The sequence below is a fragment of the Lathyrus oleraceus genome, chromosome 6 (assembly GCF_024323335.1).
Source record: "Lathyrus oleraceus cultivar Zhongwan6 chromosome 6, CAAS_Psat_ZW6_1.0, whole genome shotgun sequence".
NCBI lineage: Eukaryota > Viridiplantae > Streptophyta > Magnoliopsida > Fabales > Fabaceae > Lathyrus > Lathyrus oleraceus.
In genome coordinates this window covers 427,854,476-427,877,090 of record NC_066584.1, presented here as the reverse complement: position 1 = coordinate 427,877,090, position 22,615 = coordinate 427,854,476, and the positions used below count along the sequence as shown (strand labels likewise).

Sequence of the window (22,615 nt, the reverse complement as noted above, 5' to 3'; positions counted from 1 at the left end):
ATCAAAATGGCGCCCGAAGATATGGAAAAACAGCTTTTATTACACCTTGGGGCATATTTTGCTACAAAGTAATGCCTTTCGGCTTGAAGAATGCTGGTGCCACCTATCAACGAGCTATGACTACTCTTTTTCATGACATGAGGCACAAAGAGATTGAAGTCTATGTAGATGATATGATAGCAAAATCAAAGACCGAGTAAGATCATGTTGAGTATCTTTTGAAACTGTTTCAGCATTTGAGAAAATACAAACTCCGCTTGAACCCAAACAAATGCACCTTTGGGGTTCGATCAGGAAAGCTCTTAGGTTTCCTCGTTAGTCAAAAGGGTATTGAAGTTGATCCCAACAAGGTTAAAGCCATTCAGGAAATGCCAGCACCTCAAATAGAAAAGCAGGTGAGGGGATTCCTTGGACGTTTGAACTACATTTCAAGGTTCATATCTCATATGACTGCTACTTGTGCTCCCATTTTTAAGCTCCTCCAAAAGGATCAGGGTTATGTTTGGATGGATGATTGTCAAAAAGCCTTCGACAATATCAAAGAGTATTTGCTAGAACCTCTTATCTTGTCCCCGCCAGTTGAGGGAAGACCATTGATTATGTATATGACTGTACTAGAAGAATCTATGGGCTGTGTCTTGGGTCAACAAGATGAAACAGGAAGAAAAGAGTATGCCATCTATTATTTGAGCAAGAAATTCACTGACTGCGAGTCCTGATATTCCATGCTAGAGAAAACTTGTTGTGCTCTGGCTTGGGCTGCCAAGCGTCTCCGTCAATATATGATGAATCACACAACTTGGTTGATATCCAAGATGGATCCGATTAAGTATATCTTTGAAAAACCTGCATTGACTGGAGGAATTTCTCGTTGGCAGATGCTCTTGTCCGAATATGACATTGAGTATCACATCTTGAAAGCTATCAAGGGAAATGTCTTGGCCGATCATTTAGCTCATCAACCAATCGACGATTATGAGTCTATAAATTTTGAATTTCCAGATGAAGATATGATGTACTTAAAAGCCAAAGATTGCAATGAACCACTGCCAAATGAAGGGCCAAGGCCAAGTTCTCAATGGGGTTTAATATTTGATGGAGCAGTTAATGCTTATGGTAATGGTATTGGGGAAGTAATCATCACTCCTCATGGCTCACATATCTCTTTTACTGCAAGATTAACATTCAAGTGCACAAACAACATGGCGGAATACGAAGCTTGCATCATGGGTCTAGAACAAGCCATTGATCTTAGAATAAAAAATCTCGATGTTTATGGAGACTCATCTCTAGTTGTCAATCAAATTAAAGGAGAATGGGAAACTCGTCAACCCGACCTAATCCCATACAAAGACTATGCAAGGAGGTTATCTACTTTCTTCAACAATATTGAATTTCATCACATCCCTCGTGAGGAAAATCAGATGGCAGATGCCTTGGTAACTTTGGCCTCCATGATCATTGTGAATCGTTGGAATGATGTGCCTAAGATCGATGTTATACGTCTTGATAGACCTGCTCATGTATTTGCAATGGAAGAAGTCTCTAATGACAAGCCATGGTACCATGACATCAAGTGTTATCTCCAGAGTCAAGAATACCCACCTGGGGCATCAAACAAAGATAAGAAGACCTTGAGAAGACTGGCTAATAACTTCTTTCTGAACGAAGAAGTTCTATACAAGAGAAACTTTAACATGGTTCTACTCAGATGCGTGGATAGACACGAAGCAGACCTGTTGATGCAAGAAGTTCATGAAGGTTCCTCTGATACTCACTCCAACTGACATGCAATGGCTAAAAAATGTTAAGAGCGGGTTATTATTGGCTGACAATGGAAGCTGACTGTTGCAAGTATGTGAAGAAGTGTCACAAATGCCAGATTTATGTTGACAAGATACATGTACCTCCGAATCTGCTCAATGTTCTCTCTTCTCCATGGCCTTTCTCTATGTGGGGCATCAACATGATTGGTATGATTGAGCCCAAAGCTTCCAACGGACAATGTTTCATTCTGGTGGCTATTGATTATTTCATAGAGTGGGTTGAAGCGACCTCATATGCAAATGTGACCAAGCAGGTGGTAGTTAGATTTATCAAGAATCAACTTATTTGTCGTTATGGTGTGCCAAGAAGAATCATCACTGATAATGGTTCAAACCTGAACAATAAAATGATGAAGGAAATGTGTGAAGAGTTAAAGATTGAACATCATAATTCCTCTCCATACAGACCTAGGATGAACGGTGCTGTTGAAGCTGCCAACAAGAACATCAAAAAGATCATTCAGAAGATGGTACTGACGTATAAGGACTGGCATGAGATGCTCCCTTTTGCTCTGCACGGATATTGTACGTCCGTCCGCACTTCAACAGGGCAACCCCCTTTTCTCTTGTCTATGGCATGGAATCAGTGCTCCCAATAGAAGTAGAGATCCCGGCAATGCGTGTCTTGATGGAAGCTAAGTTATCAAAAGCTGAATGGTGTCAAAGCAGGTATGACCAACTGAATTTGATTGAAGAAAAGAGAATGACGACTTTATGCCATGGTCAGTTATATCAGCAGAGAATGAAGAAAGCATTTGATAAGAAGGTTCAACCTCGCGTATTCAGAGAAGGTGACCTTGTGCTTAAAAAGATTCAATCTTTCATATATGATTCTAGGGGCAAGTGGACTCCTAATTATGATGGCCCATATGTTGTCAAGAAAGCCTTCTCTGGGGGGGGGGGGGGGGCTTGATTCTTACAAATATGGACGGTGAGGAGCTCCCACAACCTGTGAATACTGACGCAGTCAAGAAATACTTCGCCTAGAAAAATAAAATAATATCTCGCTAAGTCGAAAACCCAAAAAGGCGGCTTGGCAAAAATGAGCGTCTCGGTGGACTGAAAACCCGAAAGGGCGGTCCAGGCAAAAATTAGAGACATAAACAGAAAATGATTATCCTGGTAGATTGAAAACCTGAAAAGGCAATCTAGGCAAAACAAAGGATTATGGCAAGTAACTGCATCAGATCAGATTGGATCACTTGAAGCAACGCCTGCCTGTCAAAGCTCTCAACTGGCTCTTATCAGAAGCCCAAATACATCTGGAATTCAAATTTGTTAGGGAGAATAGTTTCATTGTATTTTAATGTAGCCTTTTCCCATATTACCATTTTTCTAACTTTGTAAATATCCATGGGATCACGCCATTTGCGGTCACCATTCTATCAATAAAATTCGAGACTTATCCATTTATTGGCAATCCTTATTTTATTTTTGCTCTGCAAAAATATCATTTTTATTTTGATATAAATTCTTGAAACGAATATTTGAAAATAAAATTTTTAAAATAAAATATTATTTTGATTTGTGAATGCAAAAAAAGAACGTTCATAGTTAAATCCCTAAGCGGCGAGTAAGTTGTGAAATGTTGGATGTTGGTACTCAATGTTCCCCAGCAAAGTGTTAAGCCTGGACTTTCTATCAAGATTTAAAATAAACAGTCAAGCTTTTTCAGCGATCATTATCCCCGGTGGAAGATGCAAATTTTGATGATGTCTCCGGAAGAATCATTTTGAAGGTTTTCCTGACCAATCTACACATGTCTTTGGTAGAGCCTACATGTTTTATTTTATTTTCTAAGTGAAGTCTTCTTCTCTAGAGAAATTGGAACCCTGCAACAAGATCTTTGCTCCATCAAAGGTTCACATTTCATCCCCAGATGAAGCATTTTCCTCTCCCCAGAGAGAATTGGACCTCGCAACGAGACTTTTCTCCTTTGATGACCTTTAACTCATCTCCAGTGATGTTTTCCACCTTAATGAGACTAGCCAAATATTAATCTATGAAACATATTATGTCCCCAACGTGTCTGTTTTGTCTGTTTTTGTCATCATAAACATAACATGCATACATGCATATATACATACATGCATATATATCATGAATAACCAAATTCACATCCATTTTTGCATTCCTTGATGACGTTTACCTCAATTTATTTGAATATGTTCATCCTTGGGTGTTATGCTTCCTTCCCTATAGGAGTCGTCAACCTTAAGCAAAGAGTTTATATCCTTTCTAACTCTCCACTGAGTTCATTCCACGTGGAAGATGGTTGTTTAGTTGTCCTTTTCCATCTTTGGATAGGATAAAATCCCAATTGAGATTCATTCCCCATTGGTAGAGTCTTACTTTTTTTTCTCTCAAGTTGTTCCTGGAGTGAGCCAAATATTTGGAAATTAATGGTGAATTTCTCTAGGTTGTTAAACCTAGACCGAGAGTGTATTTATTTTGCACTGTCTCCCCAGGAGAAACATCTTCATTATCGCCAGTGAAGACATATCCTTTTCCCTAGTATGAACACAAGTGGTTTTCTCTTTTGAGAAGCTTGTCTATCTCGAAGGAATTATCAATATAGAAGTTTTCTTCCATCAGATGGTTTTCTCTCTAGAGAAGTTTGATGAAGACTTCCAATAGGTAGCTGTCTCTTTATTTGAGAAGCCTGTTTCATGATCTCTGATCCCAATAAGTAGCTGTCTTTTCCCGAGAAGCTTATTGACGCCCATTTTGGATAACAAATGGCAGCCTCTTTTTGAGAAGTTTGTTTATCCCCAATGAAGTTATCAACATATCAATCGTTCTTTCCAACAAATGGCCATCTCCCTAGGAAATTTCGTCAGAGAAGTTTGTTGAAGACTACTACATGCACCTTTCTTTTATCACATGACTTTATATACCCGGTGAAGTTACTTCTCTTTCCCCAAAAAATGGTCACCTTTTTAGGAGCTTGTTTCATTGATCCTTTCCAAGAAAAAGATTTGGTTAAAAAAGAAACCAATGCCCGTTCGTTGGCTTATGACCCGAATCGCGGATAAGTTTATTTTGCCTTTTCTAAGTGGAGTACTTAAGTAAAGAAGAAGCTGAATCATATTTTGATCATGTAAGCTTATTCAGACTCATTATTTGAATAGGCGGTCATCTCTACCTTTGAGAAACCTGTTGTGAAAGCTAGAACTCGTTATTTTAACAGGCGGTCATCTATACCTTTGAGAAACCTATTGCGAAAGCTAGAACTCGTAATTTTAACAGGCGGTCATCTCTACCTTTGAGAAACCTGTTGCAAAAGCTAGAACTTGTTATTTGAACAGATTTTCATCTCTACCTTTGAGAAACCTGTTGCGAAGATATTTCCTCAGCTGAAGTCATGATCATTTGGAATGATCTATTCCCCAGGGAGCCCATATCCATTGGAATTTGCAAATCTTCTTCCTCAACTGAAGTTGTAATCTTTTCCTCAGTGGAATTTCCTTTTGTATGTCCCCACAGTGGTGTTCCTTTATCCCTATGTGTTTTCTCAACTAATATTACTCCTTTGTGACATTGTTCCTCACAGAATTCCTGAGCCCTGCATGCATATCATATCATAAGCATTTAGTGGCCTCTTAGGGCCAAAAACAATGCATGTTTGTATTTAAATCTCTTCAATCACGACGAGATGAAAATTCCATATTCATATCTCCGAATTGAAAAAACTTAAATATGGGCATCTGTCATACCCTAATATTCAACCCTAAGATGCCACCATCATTTGTATCATTTGCATGACATCTAACATCTTTGCACTACTAACCTACTGAAAATACAAAAAAAAATTATACTTTGTTTGTCTTAAGCTAGGGTTTTGTGCCAAGAGCTTTCAAAGATTGATCAATCAAGGCTTGGCATGAGTTTTAACATTTCAAACTCCTTATTCTTACCAAGTAATCAAGTGAATTCCATCAATAAGAATCGATTTCAAGATCATTCCATCTCAAGTTCATCAAGCCACAATTCATCTGACACTTAAAATTAGGGTTTTGGTCAAAGTCAGCTTGATGTTGGCTCTTTGACCAAAGCATGATTCTATGGCTTAAGGCATGATCCAAGGTATTAAAATGTGTACTCATAACCCACTCATACAATTCATATGGCCCAAGAAGTTAGGTTCATAAGCAGATGAAAGTTTGAACACAACTGATGAAAAAGTCAACAAATGCTTAAAGTCAAAGTTTGACTTTTAAGATTTTTGGTCAACTATGGACTTTTCAAGTCAAGGATTATGAAAATATGATCATTGAAGTAATTTGATCAAGTTTAGTCAAGAAAATCAAGGTTACTTGCAAAAAGGGCAAAGATGGAGAATTTGAAATTTTTACCAAGTCCCTAAAAAACATGTCCAAGTACCCAACTTTCCAAGGCCATAACTTATGATCCAAGCCACCATTTTCTTTGATCCAATGATCAGATTAAATAACTTGCTTCATACTTCAACTTTTTACTGGGTGATAAAACCTCATAAAATGCACGAATAAGGAGATATGGGGCCATGAAGTGGATGGTTCATTTGTTTGTCAAGAGGTAAAACACTTAGTAAAATTTTCAGCATGCTGACCTAGTCAAGTGACCAACTTTATGCTAGTTTTTCACCCAGATCCAAACTGATTCAAGAATAGTGATTAACATTAAAGTTGTATATCATGATCCCATCTTTTCAAAATGTCCAAGATCAATAAATTCCCATGCTCGAGCTAAGAGAATCGAATTTGGGAAGACAACCTCATAGAATGGTTCATAAGTCAAATTCTAAGCCAAAGTACACTACAAATCCAAACAAATCCACAAGTACATGTACTTCTTGATTCTAAATCTCATTCTAATAAGAATACCACACACACTTTTGAGCCATTATCCAAGCTACCAAGCCATTACATAATGAATCATTTCATTTTTGGCATAGAGATTACACTTCCATTTTTTGTGTAAAGTGGCTTTAACCCAACATTAAGTATCATTGAGCTCCCAAATGGATTTGGCTCTGATACATACCAAATATAAACATCAAGTCCACTCCTACACTTCAGACAAAGCTCAATAAAACACTCCAAGCCCCCCATGCTTTTGCCATGTTTCCACTTGGTGTTTTGTGCAAGAACCAACCAAGAAAGCAAACCAGTACAAGCCATGATTATTTTATGATATTTGAGGCTTATTGAACCCTCAAGGATCCCTATAAATAGAGGATAAATCCTAATTTATCCACACACCAAGCTTTCTAAGGAAAACTCCATTCTCGAGAGCTTTTCAACCTTAACCTCCATTCTCTCATTTGGCTTGTGCATTCTGCAAACCAAAGGTTCCAATCATCTTCTGGGAACTCATAAGAATTAGGAGAGGCATCAAACAGTAGTTAGAAGTAGTGTTGAAGAGGCATTGGACCTTGCTCCAATAGGTATATTCTTGCACTTTGAAACTCATCATACATATGTCATTTCATTTTGATTTCTGAAGCAAATCTGTAGCATTTATTGTGTTAAGAAGGATCATTAGCTTACATGTCATTTATATTGTTGTTTATGTGAAATTATGTTGCATGAAACCTAAAGTTTCAGTTCTGGTTTTTTCCTTTGTGCATCTCCATCTTTGAGTATTATCCAAAACCTATGGTACCATTGTGTTCCTTGCATTTTTCTATACGATTTTGATCTTTATTTCATGAAAAATGGTTGAGAAATGAGAGAGATATGATTGATGGAAGATTGGAAAAATAGTGGGAAAAAGAAAACGAAAATGAGAGAGAGAGGTTGAAGATGATGCTGAGTTGGCATTGGAAAAAGTCCATGGAACCCCAAGGACGTGGGTTCGAACCTGGCCAGCATAATGTTTATTTTTTCTCACTTGTTAAATGTTCAATTTTCTTCATAACTTCAAAAACCCATAACTTCATGATCACTTAACCTTTTTGACCCATTCTTTTTGCCATGTGTTCATAAGAATGTCTATTTTATGATGATATCAAAAAATCCAAAAAATATTATTTATTTAACCACTTTTTATTGGATAGAAAACATGTGTTTTTTAGGTGTTTTTAAGGATCTTAATCAATCTCTTTGGTTTATCTTTTGTTTTACCTTGTTGTTGAATGTTTGTATGATCATATCACACTCTTTCAAGTGTTGATTGTTGTACTTAACATGTTTAAACTTGATTATTTTCATATCATGTCTAAATTGATTCACCTTGAAAACATGTTCGAATGAATGGTTAGGAGATGATTATGGTTTCCACTTGCTTGTTTCTTATTCATGCCATGATTAGGGTTTAGGTCTAAACTTGTCCCTAACGTGCTCTTTCCACTTATTTAACTTGTATGCATAGTGATCCATTTAAGATTTTACTTTGTCCATACCATGTTCATATGATCCATGTTTTGAATATCCTTCTCTCGTCACAACATGACTTGACAACAAATATCTTGATTATGATACTTGTCTTATGTGGTTTGATACCCTTGTGTTGAGTAATGTACACTTGTTTAAATCATGTCTTGTAATTCTATCCCAATTTGTGATGTTATATCCATATCTTGTAATTATTTATCACTGCATCCAAGTATTTCCTTTATAAACTCCCATGATGATTGAATACGTATCTCATACATGTTCATGTGCTATTTCTTGTGGTGTTATGTAAACCTTTGTCATGTCTTGTTTATGATCATCATACTTCAAAAAACATGTAAGTAGCTTGTTCATGGCTTACCAATTTATGTATTTTTATTTACCTAAATCCAAAGGAAAGGATCTTATGTTGACTTCTTAGTCATATATTGTCTGTTTGTTTGTTGATTTTATTTGCCCATTCATGCATTAACCCTACCCCCTTTTCAAACTAAAACACCCATTCAAACCTTGACTTACCTTTAGTCAATGGATCTTTCAACTACACTTGAAAATGCTTTAGTACACATGAAGCATTTCAAACACAACCTTCTACTTACTTTTAGCCAATGGATCTTTCAATTACAAATGCTTTAGTACACATGAAGCATATCAACTTAAACTTTGACTTACCTTTAGTCAAGTAACACTTTCCAAAAACATTTTTTTACCCCTTTTATTATCCCATAAAAAATGCAAACAACTCTTAAAAACATAGATAAAATTAAAAGGTTCCTGTAGAGTACTATAGATGTTTAGGATGCTAATCACTACAACAAACAAGACTTTAGACAGCGCTTTTTTTAGCCTTAGACAGCGCTTTAAAGCGCTGTCTAAACCTCCACTGCTAAAGGTTTAGACAACGCTTTTTTAAATCTTAAAAGCGCTGTCTAAGCCCCCCCCCCCCCCCCCCCCCCCCCTTAGACAGCGCTTTGGCCAAAAGCGCTTTATAAGACCCTCTTATTTTAAATTTTTTAGGTATACCTTAGACAACGCTTTTGAAAAGCGCTGTCTAAGCCCCACCCCTTAGACAGCGCTTTGGCCAAAAGCGCTTTCTAAGACCCTCCTATTTTAATTTTTTAGGTATACCTTAGACAGCGCTTTTCAAAAAGCGCTGTCTAAGGTATATGAAAATTTTTGAAGCTTTTGTTTTAAACCACATTTTTTCCAGGTTTATAAACCAGAATTTCTACCTGTTTTCAACCAGATTTTGACAGACAATTATCACATTTTATATATGCCATTTTGGCCTTTTTTCTACCAATTTTTGGCTAACAAATATATATATATATACCAATTCAAACCAATTTTGCCTTAAATGTATCAAAATATATACAAATTTATGTACACATTTACAAGTCATTACATATACTACAAATGTACACATTAATTACACAAATTTATGAACAAACATTGAGCTCTAACATGAATTGACACCACTCCTCTTTGATTTCGTCCACTTGATCCTTTGTATAAAATGCACACTTGAATTCCTCAAAGTACTACATAATAATATAACATATTTTGAATTAATTCCAACTATTTAATTATATGAGATATGTGTAAATATAAAAATAACTCATAAGTTAGAAATACATACATCGGTGGGAATCTTTAATTGGCCCAAAGCAAGAGTATCTCGCATAAACCTCAACATGAAATACCCGCAATCTATTTGATTACGTTGTTGAGGACACTACATATGAAAAAAAAATATGGATTATAAATCCTAAGTTTTATCAAGTGTCATCACTAATATAATAAAAAATGTGGTAATTAAAAATATACCGCCACTTTAATCCATGTAATGGAGTTGGCGCCCCTCCTTGAGGTTTGGATAACTCGTTGGGCCCGAAAAGCTTGTAGGACGCTAATAAAATAAAAATGAAGCAATTAGAACAATTCACATAAACTAAGAAAAATTTTGAACATTCTCACTTACGTGTCAATTAGGACCTTCATATCCGGGTATGTTGTCCAATCATTTCCTAACGAGTCAAGATAATACACAATTTCTCGGATAGGATTGATTGCGAGCAACAACCAATGTCCACTGTAATGATTAGGCAAATGTTAGATGGTAACTTGGAAAATAATTATAATAGATGAATTTAGAATGAAATGCTAACCCGGTATTAAACGGTATAAAAAACAACTTCTCCGCATCTTTATTGTCCATGAGGATCCGAAGAACGTACTCCGTCACGGTATCCGGTCTACTTAAGATTAAAACTAAGTTGACGGTCGCGGGTGCTAAGAATCCGAATGACACGTCCAAACCATTGGGGCGCATCAATTTGTCATACAAAAACCTAACATAAAAACATCATTAACACCTCTTTTGAAACATAAAGTAAACCGGATTAACATAAAGTAAACATCATTAACATAAGTTGTTTAATTAATAAAACAAAGTAGACCGGATTTACCTAATATATATATTGACAACGTTGACGCCGATTTCTTCATGACTAAAAACTTGCATGAAGTCTTCATTACCAATCATTTGGTCGTAATCAAAGCCGAAAATCCCTACCTCCATATGTAGGGTCCGAACACCTCCGGTCGGTATATCGGTCATCTCTAGAAATGTCCTGAGGCACGACCTATACTTGGTGGTAGCTTTTTTCCTAGCTACGGTCTTCTTAGCACCAGAACTTTTTACCCGTGCGGAGGCGTTGCTAACCTCCTTTTTTTGTTGTGCGGAGGCATTGCTAACCTCATTTTCTTGAAGTTACATGTCATATAAATAGTTAGATCAAATTAAGAATGTAACAACTTCCATGAATATATGTCATATAATTGTATATTACCTCTTTTCTTGAAACCGTGGACTCGGTATGCTGTGGAATCGCATTATCTTTTGATTTGGATTTTGTGGGAGTCTATTTAACATAACCAAGGAAAATATGTAAGTAAAATTTTAAGCATAAATTTTAAACTTTGAATATACACATTAAAGTTAACATAAGTTTTAAGCATACCTCATATCCTACGCATATGAGGTTTGTCGGCCATGCAACAAACGAACCTACTGCTTCGTGCACCGTTGTTGCATCCGAATCATCGCTAGGATATGGTAATGCTGCATTCGGCTCAACTGCAATATCAACTGATACCTTCAAACATCCACCAGGGAGCTCTCTAGTGTGGAGTAATACTCCGCTAACGTTATGCACTTTTCCCTTGCCAACCATCCGATAGTATGGTGACGACAAATACAGCTGACAATGGGAAATGCCCTAAAACCAATAATAACAAGAAATCGTTAATGTGTATATATGTCAAATACATAATTTAAGCAAATAGTTCAATTTAAGACAATTATATGTAATTACCTCTGGAATGTTCGGCTGAAAGGTACAGTTGATATTGTTTTTGTCCGAAGCATCTCTGTATACTGTTGAGGCGCTAGCCTCTCTTTCTCTCCTCAATGCATCAAGCTCAGCTTGCATGGCTTCCAATCTTGCATGAAGCTCCCGATTACTAGGAGCCTTTCCTTTTTTAATACTCAGGGAGGTCGGAGTGACTCCAAATCCCTTACCCCTCACCCGACCAGAATACTCAGGGACATCTAATGCCCGACTAAGTATGCCCTTAGTATCATCGGGAGATAAAGACTGAGATAGCTCCTCCTGAAAAATCAGATGAATACCGTATACTTGTCAAATATTTGTGTATAAAAATGTTATTCAATTAATGAAAAAATGTTATACTTACACATTTCTGGTATACGTGTAAAACTTCTTCTTGAGGAACTCCAGATTTGCCCACACGGGCTTCCTTCCACAAAACATGTGCAGGAAGAGATGTTTCTGAACTTTCCTCCTTCTGCAGCTACACATTAAGTCATACAATTTGATCAGATAAAACTAATATATGATGAACAAATTTGTTATCGCAATTTATAAATACTTACCATGGATTGTTCTAAGCGTCCATATCCGACACGTCCTTTTCGGTACGGATATGCGGGACTTGATGCTCTTTCCCGATTTGTAGCACTTATTCTTTGAAAAACCGGGTCTTGTCTTTTGGATTTGAAAGCTTCCCATTCTTCAGCCGATATCAAACTTTCATATTTTTTAGGAAGCTCCGCATCCACAAAATTACCATCCGCATCCTTAAGGAACTTGGATGATAAAAATGTCCGAAACCCTCTTAGAAGCTTTCCGGCCAATTTCATACAAAAACCTCTTCTTTCTTCTTCGATGTTAAAACATCGCTAAGAAAAACATACAGATTGATAGTTAGTATCGGTAATTGAAAAAACATAATTGATACCGTATAATTAAGGGCCAAATGATTGTACCTTTATCTCACTCCAAATTTTTTCTTTGGACTCATTCAGCTCTTTGTTTCTCCAATCATCACATGTAATGGGAATTTCATTCCTTACTAGTGCACCGATAAAACTAGTTAAGGTATGCCCATTAGGTTCTATAAGCTGTCCCTGGTTGTTCCAATAGACATCTAGTATGATGCCTCGAGATCTTCCTTGGACCACCCTTCTCATTACTGTGATGCCTCTTCGAATTTCTTCTTCCGCGGATACTTTTTTACTAACTTCCTCATGTTGGTCATCAGCCATGTCTAACCTGTAATAAACCAAGGAAACCATCAAATATCAAATATAACTTATAATCAAAGCAATTGAAAACAAAAAAATAAAGAAATCATGCATTATCAGATATAACTTATAATCAAAGCAATTGAAAACAAAAATATAATGAAATCATGCATTATCACATATAACTTATAATCAAAACAATTGAAAAAAAAATAAAGAAACCATGGATAATTTACCTAAGTCACTAACATCTCTTTCTTTTCTTTGTTGGAATATTAATCACTTGTTTCTTAGCAATGCGTACGGATGAATTGATCCAAATTCCCTCATTATGATCGTTTCTTATATATGACTCATCCGGTATAAGATCCTCAACTTCATCATTTCTATTCAACTCATTCCGTCTAATGCATGACTCATTCTCAACATCAATATCACATTGATCGACACCGCTATCATCAGTCACTTTGTTAGAGAAAAGCACTATAGACCATTTTGTACTCTTCGGGTCATTCACATAGAACACTTGTTTAGCTTGAGATGCTAGAATAAAAGGTTCATCTTTGTACCCCACCCTAGTAAGATCAACTTGCAAAAATCCGGACTTATCCATTCGTATGCCACTACTATTCACCCACTTGCAACCAAAGATGGGAATCTGAAACTTCTCGTAATCAAACACCCAAATGTGCTCAATAACTCCAAAATATGACAAATTTGCATATTTGGGGTTTAAGTCCTTCATACTTGATATATGCATTGCTTCAGCTAGCACGGTGACACCACTATTTTGCATAGTACTCTTATCATCTTGTTCTTTGGTAAAAAATGTGTATCCATTAATTGAATATGCGCTATGAGAAAACACATGCAAACTTGGACCATATGCCAAACATCTCAACCTTTCTGTTACCGAAGAAGGATCTGAAGAGCGCTTCAAATAAATATGATCCTTCAACCATTGTATGAAACTTTGATTGTGCTCTATAACTATCCAATTTTCATTTCTGTTCGGATTTAACCTTCGGAGTACATCCTTGTGCATTTCAACATATGGCTCAACCTCATTATTATTGTGCAGAACATACAAATGAACTTGATCCCGTTCATCCCTTGATATTGTCACAATTTTATTCCCAATTAATTTTTTACCTTCCATTTTGTCGAAAATCTGAGCTCTGGGGAGTCCAATCGATTGAACGTTAGACAAATATTCAGTACAAAACTCAACAGCTTCTTCAACAATGTATCGTTCAACAATACAACCCTCTGGTCGACTTCGGGATTTCACGTACCCTTTTAATATTTTCATATACCGTTCAGCAGGGTACATCCATCTCATATAAGCTGGTCCACACAACTGTGTCTCTTTCACAAGATGAACAACTAAATGAACCATTATGTCAAAAAAAGACGGAGGAAAATACATTTCAAGCTCACACAAGGTAATTACAATCTCTTTTTGTAGTGTTGGTAAGATCTCGGGATCGATCACCTTACTACAAATTGACCTAAAGAAAAAACACAATTTAGTTATGGCACTTCTTACTTTTTCTGGCAAAATAGAACGTATACCTATCGGTAGAAAATGTTCTATTATAACATGGCAATCATGTGTCTTCAAATTCTTCAACTTGAGGTCTTTCATAGAAACAAGTCTTCTGATATCAGATGAGTATCCTTCTGGAACCTTAACTTCACTCAGAGACTTACACAAATTTTTTTTCTCCTTTCTAGATAAAGTAAAAGCAGCAGGTGGTAGATATGTTCGTCTTCCTTTCTTCACGGGTGCTAATTCAGTTCTCATTCCCATTTTTAACATGTCCTCCCTTGCTTTAAGGCCATCCTTAGACTTGCCTTTTATATTGAGTAATGTACCGATAACACTTTCAAATACGTTTTTTTCAATATGCATAACATCGAGAAAATGTCTCACGTACAAAGACTTCCAATATGGCAATTCAAAAAATATCGACCTTTTCTTCCACCCACCTTTCACAATCTTATGTGCAAAAGGCTTGCCAAACTCAGTACGCACATCTTTCACCTTTTCAAAAACTTGTTCACCTGACAATGCGGGTGGAGCTCTACGATGTTCGGTGTCTCCATTGAATGCTTTTCTCCACCCACGGTAGTGATGTTTAGAATGTAAGAATCTACGATGACCGAGAAACACATTCTTCTGGAAAAGTTCCAATCGAATCGTATCGGTTCCGTCTTCACAAACAGGACACGCACGTTGACCTTTAATGCTATACCCAGATAGATTCCCGTATGCTGGAAAATCATTAATTGTGCCAAACAACATCGCCCTCAAATTGAAACTTTCTTTCCTATATCTGTAACACCCTTCTACCCCAAACGACATAATTAAATAGATTATCAGAGTACAACATGTAGAAGAGTTTACATTTCTTACAACATACACTTTTATCATATCACAACATAAAACATATTATTTATTAAAATAAAAACTTCGCAGCGGACAACAACACAATTATAATCTTTCAACATATAACAATTCATAATAATGTTTCATTATCGTCTCAACAAACATCTCAACATAATAGTCATCATAAACAACGTAATAATAATCAATTCTCTATCGAATCCCATAACCCCGGTGTCACATGACCAGAGCATTTGACTCGACTCTGTAGAATAACTCTACACTTATTCTTCAAACCTCAACAATAGCTACTCCTCTTTATCTGCACATTGCTCATCATAGATGAACATAAACACATGCAGAAGGGGTGAGAATTACATTATTAAATAATAATATAACGACAGAAATATAAACATAAATATATATTTCACATAGGCACACACAACTCATCATCATCATCAAAATTAACAAACTCATGAACATCAACAAAGCAACACATCAAATGCAATGCACAAACCCATGCATGACTCAACACGACTCGGTATACCCATTTTGTGATCAACTACAGGATCACCACTCCCAGATTCATCACCATAGAATCCGAGTCCCCCGTAAGGAACCAAGCCTCTCAACAAGCCCGGAGTCAACAACATCATTGGAACTCATGTCCGTTCATCACTAGGCATCGGCCTTTCATGAATGCATGCACATCAAACATGCATCATAATCATCATAGCAACAACAACATCATTGGTCATGTTATCATCGTCATTAATATCATGACATACAACTCAACAAAACAACAACAACATCATAACGATATCACATCGTCACATAACATATTCATAATTAAACACATAAGTTCAACGTAGCATCATCATAACACCTCATACAATTCATATAATCACTATTAATGGTTTATAGTACAACTACAGCGACTTACTAAGAGTCTCGTAACTCAACGTACTCCAAACCCACCAGCATTAGCTTCTGCATTTCGCCAGTTCGCGCCGCCAACATAGGGACGCGCCGCGAACTCTCCAATACAACACAGTTCGCGCCGCGAACGAAGGATCGCGTCGCGAACAACTTATTTCGCTTCAGTACGCGCCGCGAAGCAGGGTTCGCGTCGCGAATAATGAGTTACAGAACTCCTCTAAATCCTGCCCAGTTCGCGCCGCGAACTAGGCTTCGCGCCGCGAATCACGCGCGACAGAACCCCTCTGCTGCAGAATTCAGCGCAGCTTTGCTTCTCTACTCGCCATAAACCGTACCCCACAGCTAACCAACCAAAATCGACATTTAACAGACATATATACACAACATACTTCGACTACAGTACATATAACGCAACAGAATTCACAAATCGGAGGGTTTCCCCTCAAAACCCCAACTTTCTCAATCTCCCTAAAATCCCCAAAATCCATCAACAATCACACAGATAACACGAAATTGCTCGCATATTATCGTTTCATAATGGTTCAGACCCCTTACCTCTTTGGATTGAAGGAAGCTCCGAGCAATCTTTGGCCTTTTCCTCTTCCTTCTCTTTTTCTGCAGCTTTTCCCTTTCTCTCTGATTCTGAGACACAATACGTGAAAACAACCTAAGTTTCACTTGGACTCTTTTATCCCCTTTCCACTTTTGCCCTTCCACTCTTCATATTCCCTTTATTTATTTATTTAATTATTATTAAAATAAATAACATCTTATAATAATAATAAAATATTCCAATAATCCAACTTTATTTAATTAAATTAATAAAATAATATTAACTCAATTAAATAATTCCCTTATTTTAATCGGGGTGTTACAACTCTCCCCCACTAAAAGAGTTTTCGTCCTCGAAAACATACCTCAAGCGAATAAAGCCGGATACGATTCCTTCATCTGATCTTCACGCTCCCAAGTCAAGCTCTCACCAGCTGGACCTCCCCAAACAACTTTCACTAGAGCAATCTTCTTACCTCTCAGGGTCTTCTCTTCTCGGTCATCTATCCGAATTGGCAACACCTCAACGGTCAAATTATCCCTCACCTGGATATCATCCAACTGAACAACATGCGAAGGATCCGCAATATATTTTCTCAACTGAGATACATGAAACACATCATGTAGATTAGAAAGCGACGGCGGTAAAGCTATCCGATACGCCACTTCCCCAACCCTCTTCAAAATCTGATACGGACCCACAAACCTCGGAGTAAGCTTTTTAGACTTTAAAGCTCTGCCCACACCTGTCGTCGGAGTAACTCTCAAGAACACATGATCTCCCTCTTGGAACTCAAGTGCCTTTCTCCTATTATCATGATAACTCTTCTGACGACTCTGAGAAACCTTCATTTTCTCCTGAATCATCTTAATCCTTTCAGTCGTCTGCTGCACAATCTCAGGTCCGAGTACAACACTCTCACCTGATTCGTACCAACACAATGGAGTCCTACACCTCCTACCATACAATGCTTCATATGGAGCCATACCGATACTAGCATGAAAACTATTATTATAAGTAAACTCCACCAACGGCAAATAACTATCCCAAGAACCACTCTGCTCCAACACACAAGCTCTCAACAAATCCTCCAAGGATTGGATGGTTCTTTCAGTCTGACCATCAGTCTGAGGATGATAAGCTGAACTCAACCTCAACTTAGTCCCCAACGCTTTCTGCAAACTTTCCCAAAATCTAGAAGTAAATCTGGGATCTCTGTCAGACACAATACTGGATGGAATACCATGCAGCCTCACTATCTCCTCAATATACAACTCTGCCAACTTCTCTAAAGAGTGATTAATCTTCATCGGCAAGAAATGCGCCGACTTAGTCAATCGATCCACAATCACCCAAATAGAATCATTACCTTTCACCGTCCTCGGCAATCCCGTCACAAAATCCATGGAAATGCTATCCCACTTCCATTCAGGAATCTTCAAAGGTTGCATCACACCTGCCGGTTTCTGATGTTCAATCTTTGACTTCTGACAAGTCAAACAGGCATACACAAACTTAGCAACATCTCTTTTCATACCAGCCCACCAAAACAACTTCTTCAAATCTTGATACATTTTAGTTGCACCTGGATGGATACTCAATCCACTCCTATGACCCTCTTCAAGAATACTCTTTTTCAATTCAGACACCTCAGGAACACAAACTCTACCTTTAAATCGCAGGATGCCATTCTCATCAATCTCAAAATTACCACCATTACCCTGGTTAACCATAGTAATATGATCAACTAGAGCGACATCAACTTGCTGACCATTCCGAATATCTTCCAGAATTCCACTAGTCAACTTCAGCATACCCAACTTTACGCTATCAGCGGGAACTTCACAACCCAAACTCATATCACGGAACTGTTCAATTAACTCAAGCTCCCGAACCATCATCATAGACATATGTAGAGACTTTCTACTCAGTGCATCTGCAACTACATTAGCCTTACCGGGATGATAACTCAATTCAAAGTCGAAATCCTTCAGTAATTCTAACCACCTTCTCTGCCTCATATTTAACTCTTTCTGATCAAACAGATACTTCAGACTCTTGTGATCACTGAACACTTCGAATCTGGAACCATACAGATAATGCCTCCACATTTTCAACACAAATACAACAGCTGCAAGTTCTAGATCATGCGTAGGATAATTCCTCTCATGAACTTTCAACTGTCTAGAAGCATAAGCTACAACTTTACCGTTCTGCATCAAAACACCACCAAGACCCATCAAAGAAGCATCACAATAAACGACGAAGGACTCACCAGGATTAGGCAAGATCAACACTGGAGCACTGGTCAACCGCCTCTTCAACTCAACAAAACTCGCTTCACAAGCTGCATCCCACACATACACTTGACCCTTCTTAGTCAACTGCGTCAACGGCAATGCCAACTTAGAGAAGCCCTCAATAAATCTGCGATAATAACCAGCTAACCCCAGAAAACTGCGTATCTCAGTAGCAGACTTCGGAGTCTCCCACTGTAATACAGCACCAACTTTAGCAGGATCAACAGAAATCCCACCACTCGAAATCACATGGCCAAGGAAACTCACTTCCTTCAACCAGAACTCACATTTAGATAACTTTGCATATAATTTCTTTTCTCTTAACACCTGCAGAACAATTCTCAGATGTCCTGCATGCTCTTCTTCCGTCTTAGAATATATCAATATATCATCTATGAACACCACAACAAAATTATCAAGGTACGGATGAAATATACGATTCATATATTCCATAAACACACCTGGAGCATTAGACACACCGAACGGCATCACAGTGTATTCATAATGACCATACCTCGTACGGAAAGCAGTCTTCGCAATATCCTCTGACTTTACTCGGATCTGATGATAACCCGACCGCAAATCAATCTTACTGAAGACATGAGCTCCAACCAACTGGTCCATCAGATCATCAATCCTCGGCAATGGATACCGATTCTTGATAGTCACCTTATTCAACTGCCGATAATCGACACACAACCTCATCGTACCTTCTTTCTTCTTCACTAACAATACTGGTGCACCCCAAGGAGAAACACTTGGACGCACAAACTTCTTCTCAAGCAATTCCTCAAGTTGCTTCTTCAATTCAACTAATTCAGTTGCCGACATTCGATAAGGAGACATCGACACTGGACTCGTACCTGGTACTAAGTCAATGGCAAATTCGACTTCACGTTCTGGAGGTAAATCACTTACATCCTCCGGAAACACATCCTGAAATTCACAGACAACAGGCAAATCTACACTCACTACTTTCTTATCCGCTTGCAGAGACGCAAATAAAGCGAATACCTGAGCTTCATCTTTCACAAAATCCCCCACCTGCCTAGCAGATAGAAATCTTGCCTCATCATTCTCACCAACTTCAGAAAACCGCACCGTCTTCCTATAGCAGTTGATAAACACGCCATAGAATTCTAGCCAATTCATTCCCAGAATAATATCAATTTGGTGCAAGGGTAAGCACACCAAATCGACCACGAACTCTCTCTCAAAGATCGTCAAATGACAACCTCGACAAACAACCGAAGTCTTCACAGAACCATTAGCAGGAGTATCTATCACCATACTTCCGCCTAGGGACGACATAATCACACCAATCCTGGTCGCACACTCATACGAAATGAACGAATGAGTAGCACCAGTGTCAACAATAGCAAGCAATTCAACATTATTAATCAAGCAAGTACCTTTAATCAGATTATCTTCTTTAGGAGCTTCAGCCCCACTCAGAGCAAACACCCTACCAGTAGTATGAGCTGCAGTAGCCGCCTTCTTCGGTTTCGAGCACTGCGAACTGATATGGCCTTTCTCGCCACAATTAAAACACGTCGGACCAGCATCCTTACATTCAGTAACTCTATGACCAGCCTGACCGCATCGGAAACATCTCAGCACTCTCTTGGTACAGCTATCAGCACGGTGGCCTGGCTCGCCACACTTGAAACATTTACCAGCTATGGAAGATCCTCCCCCACTTGGCTTCTTCTCATCTACCACTTTCTGCTTACCTTTACCATTCGGAGATGCATAAGGACTACCACGATCCTTATTCTTCTTCTCACTAAGACTCTTGTAATGAGCAGTCCTAGCCTTGCTATCTTCATCAAATATCCTGCACTTATTAACCAGTGTAGGAAACCTACGAATCTCCTGGTAACCAATGCCTTGTTTGATCTCGGGACGCAACCCGTTCTCAAACTTGACACACTTGGATTCCTCAGCATCAGCATTGTTATAATGAGGACAATACTGCACCAACTCCTCAAACTTCGAAGCGTAATCAGCAACAGACATGTTACCCTGTTTCAGTTCTAGAAATTCCATCTCCTTCTTACATCGCACATCAGCAGGAAAATATTTCTCCAGAAAGACCGTCTTGAACCTTTCCCAAGTCATCTCAGCACCTGGTACTTCGATTCTCTGGCGAGTATTATCCCACCAGTTTTCAGCCTCTTCAGATAACATATGCGTACCAAACTGCACCTTCTGTGCTTCAGTACACGTCATCACCCGGAAAATCTTCTCAATTTCCTTCAGCCAAATCTGAGCACCATCTGGATCATAGCGCCCTTTGAATGTAGGAGGGTTATTCTTCAGAAACCTTCCCAAATTCTTAAACTCGTCGACCGGCGGATTCTGCTGCGCCTGCATAGCCTGCGCTATAGCAGCCAAAGCCTCCGCAATCGCACAGTCATTTTCTCCAGCCATACTCTGCACAACACCACTACAACCGTTAAATATCGACAGTGTCATTTACACTAATCGACCAACAGGGAAAACATCACCTTATGACTCGACCGGACTGACCATGCTCTGATACCACTAATGTAACACCCTTCTACCCCAAACGACATAATTAAATAGATTATCAGAGTACAACATGTAGAAGAGTTTACATTTCTTACAACATACACTTTTATCATATCACAACATAAAACATATTATTTATTAAAATAAAAACTTCGCAGTGGACAACAACACAATTATAATCTTTCAACATATAACAATTCATAATAATGTTTCATTATCGTCTCAACAAACATCTCAACATAATAGTCATCATAAACAACGTAATAATAATCAATTCTCTATCGAATCCCATAACCCCGGTGTCACATGACCAGAGCATTTGACTCGACTCTGTAGAATAACTCTACACTTATTCTTCAAACCTCAACAATAGCTACTCCTCTTTATCTGCACATTGCTCATCATAGATGAACATAAACACATGCAGAAGGGGTGAGAATTACATTATTAAATAATAATATAACGACAGAAATATAAACATAAATATATATTTCACATAGGCACACACAACTCATCATCATCATCAAAATTAACAAACTCATGAACATCAACAAAGCAACACATCAAATGCAATGCACAAACCCATGCATGACTCAACACGACTCGGTATACCCATTTTGTGATCAACTACAGGATCACCACTCCCAGATTCATCACCATAGAATCTGAGTCCCCCGTAAGGAACCAAGCCTCTCAACAAGCCCGGAGTCAACAACATCATTGGAACTCATGTCCGTTCATCACTAGGCATCGGCCTTTCATGAATGCATGCACATCAAACATGCATCATAATCATCATAGCAACAACAACATCATTGGTCATGTTATCATCATCATTAATATCATGACATACAACTCAACAAAACAACAACAACATCATAACGATATCACATCGTCACATAACATATTCATAATTAAACACATAAGTTCAACGTAGCATCATCATAACACCTCATACAATTCATATAATCACTATTAATGGTTTATAGTACAACTACAGCGACTTACTAAGAGTCTCGCAACTCAACGTACTCCAAACCCACCAGCATTAGCTTCTGCATTTCGCCAGTTCGCGCCGCCAACATAG

General features: G+C 38.1%; 1 protein-coding gene across 1 annotated transcript; it reads left to right on the top strand.

Moving 5' to 3' along the window:
• The first annotated feature begins 878 nt into the window (after positions 1 to 878).
• Positions 879 to 22,615, top strand: LOC127096069 (uncharacterized). Its single transcript, XM_051034689.1, has 2 exons — positions 879 to 1,700; positions 22,529 to 22,615. Exons 1-2 carry the CDS (start codon positions 879 to 881, stop codon positions 22,613 to 22,615), a joined length of 909 nt encoding a protein of 302 aa, XP_050890646.1.

Excerpts from the sequence above, each read along its gene's own strand:
- LOC127096069 (XM_051034689.1), top strand. The coding sequence starts at position 879 with ATGCTCTTGTCCGAATATGACATTGAGTATCACATCTTGAAAGCTATC. Across the intron at positions 1,701-22,528 it reads ACAAGAGAAACTTTAACATG|CGACTTACTAAGAGTCTCGC; the intron begins GTTCTACTCAGA and ends GTACAACTACAG.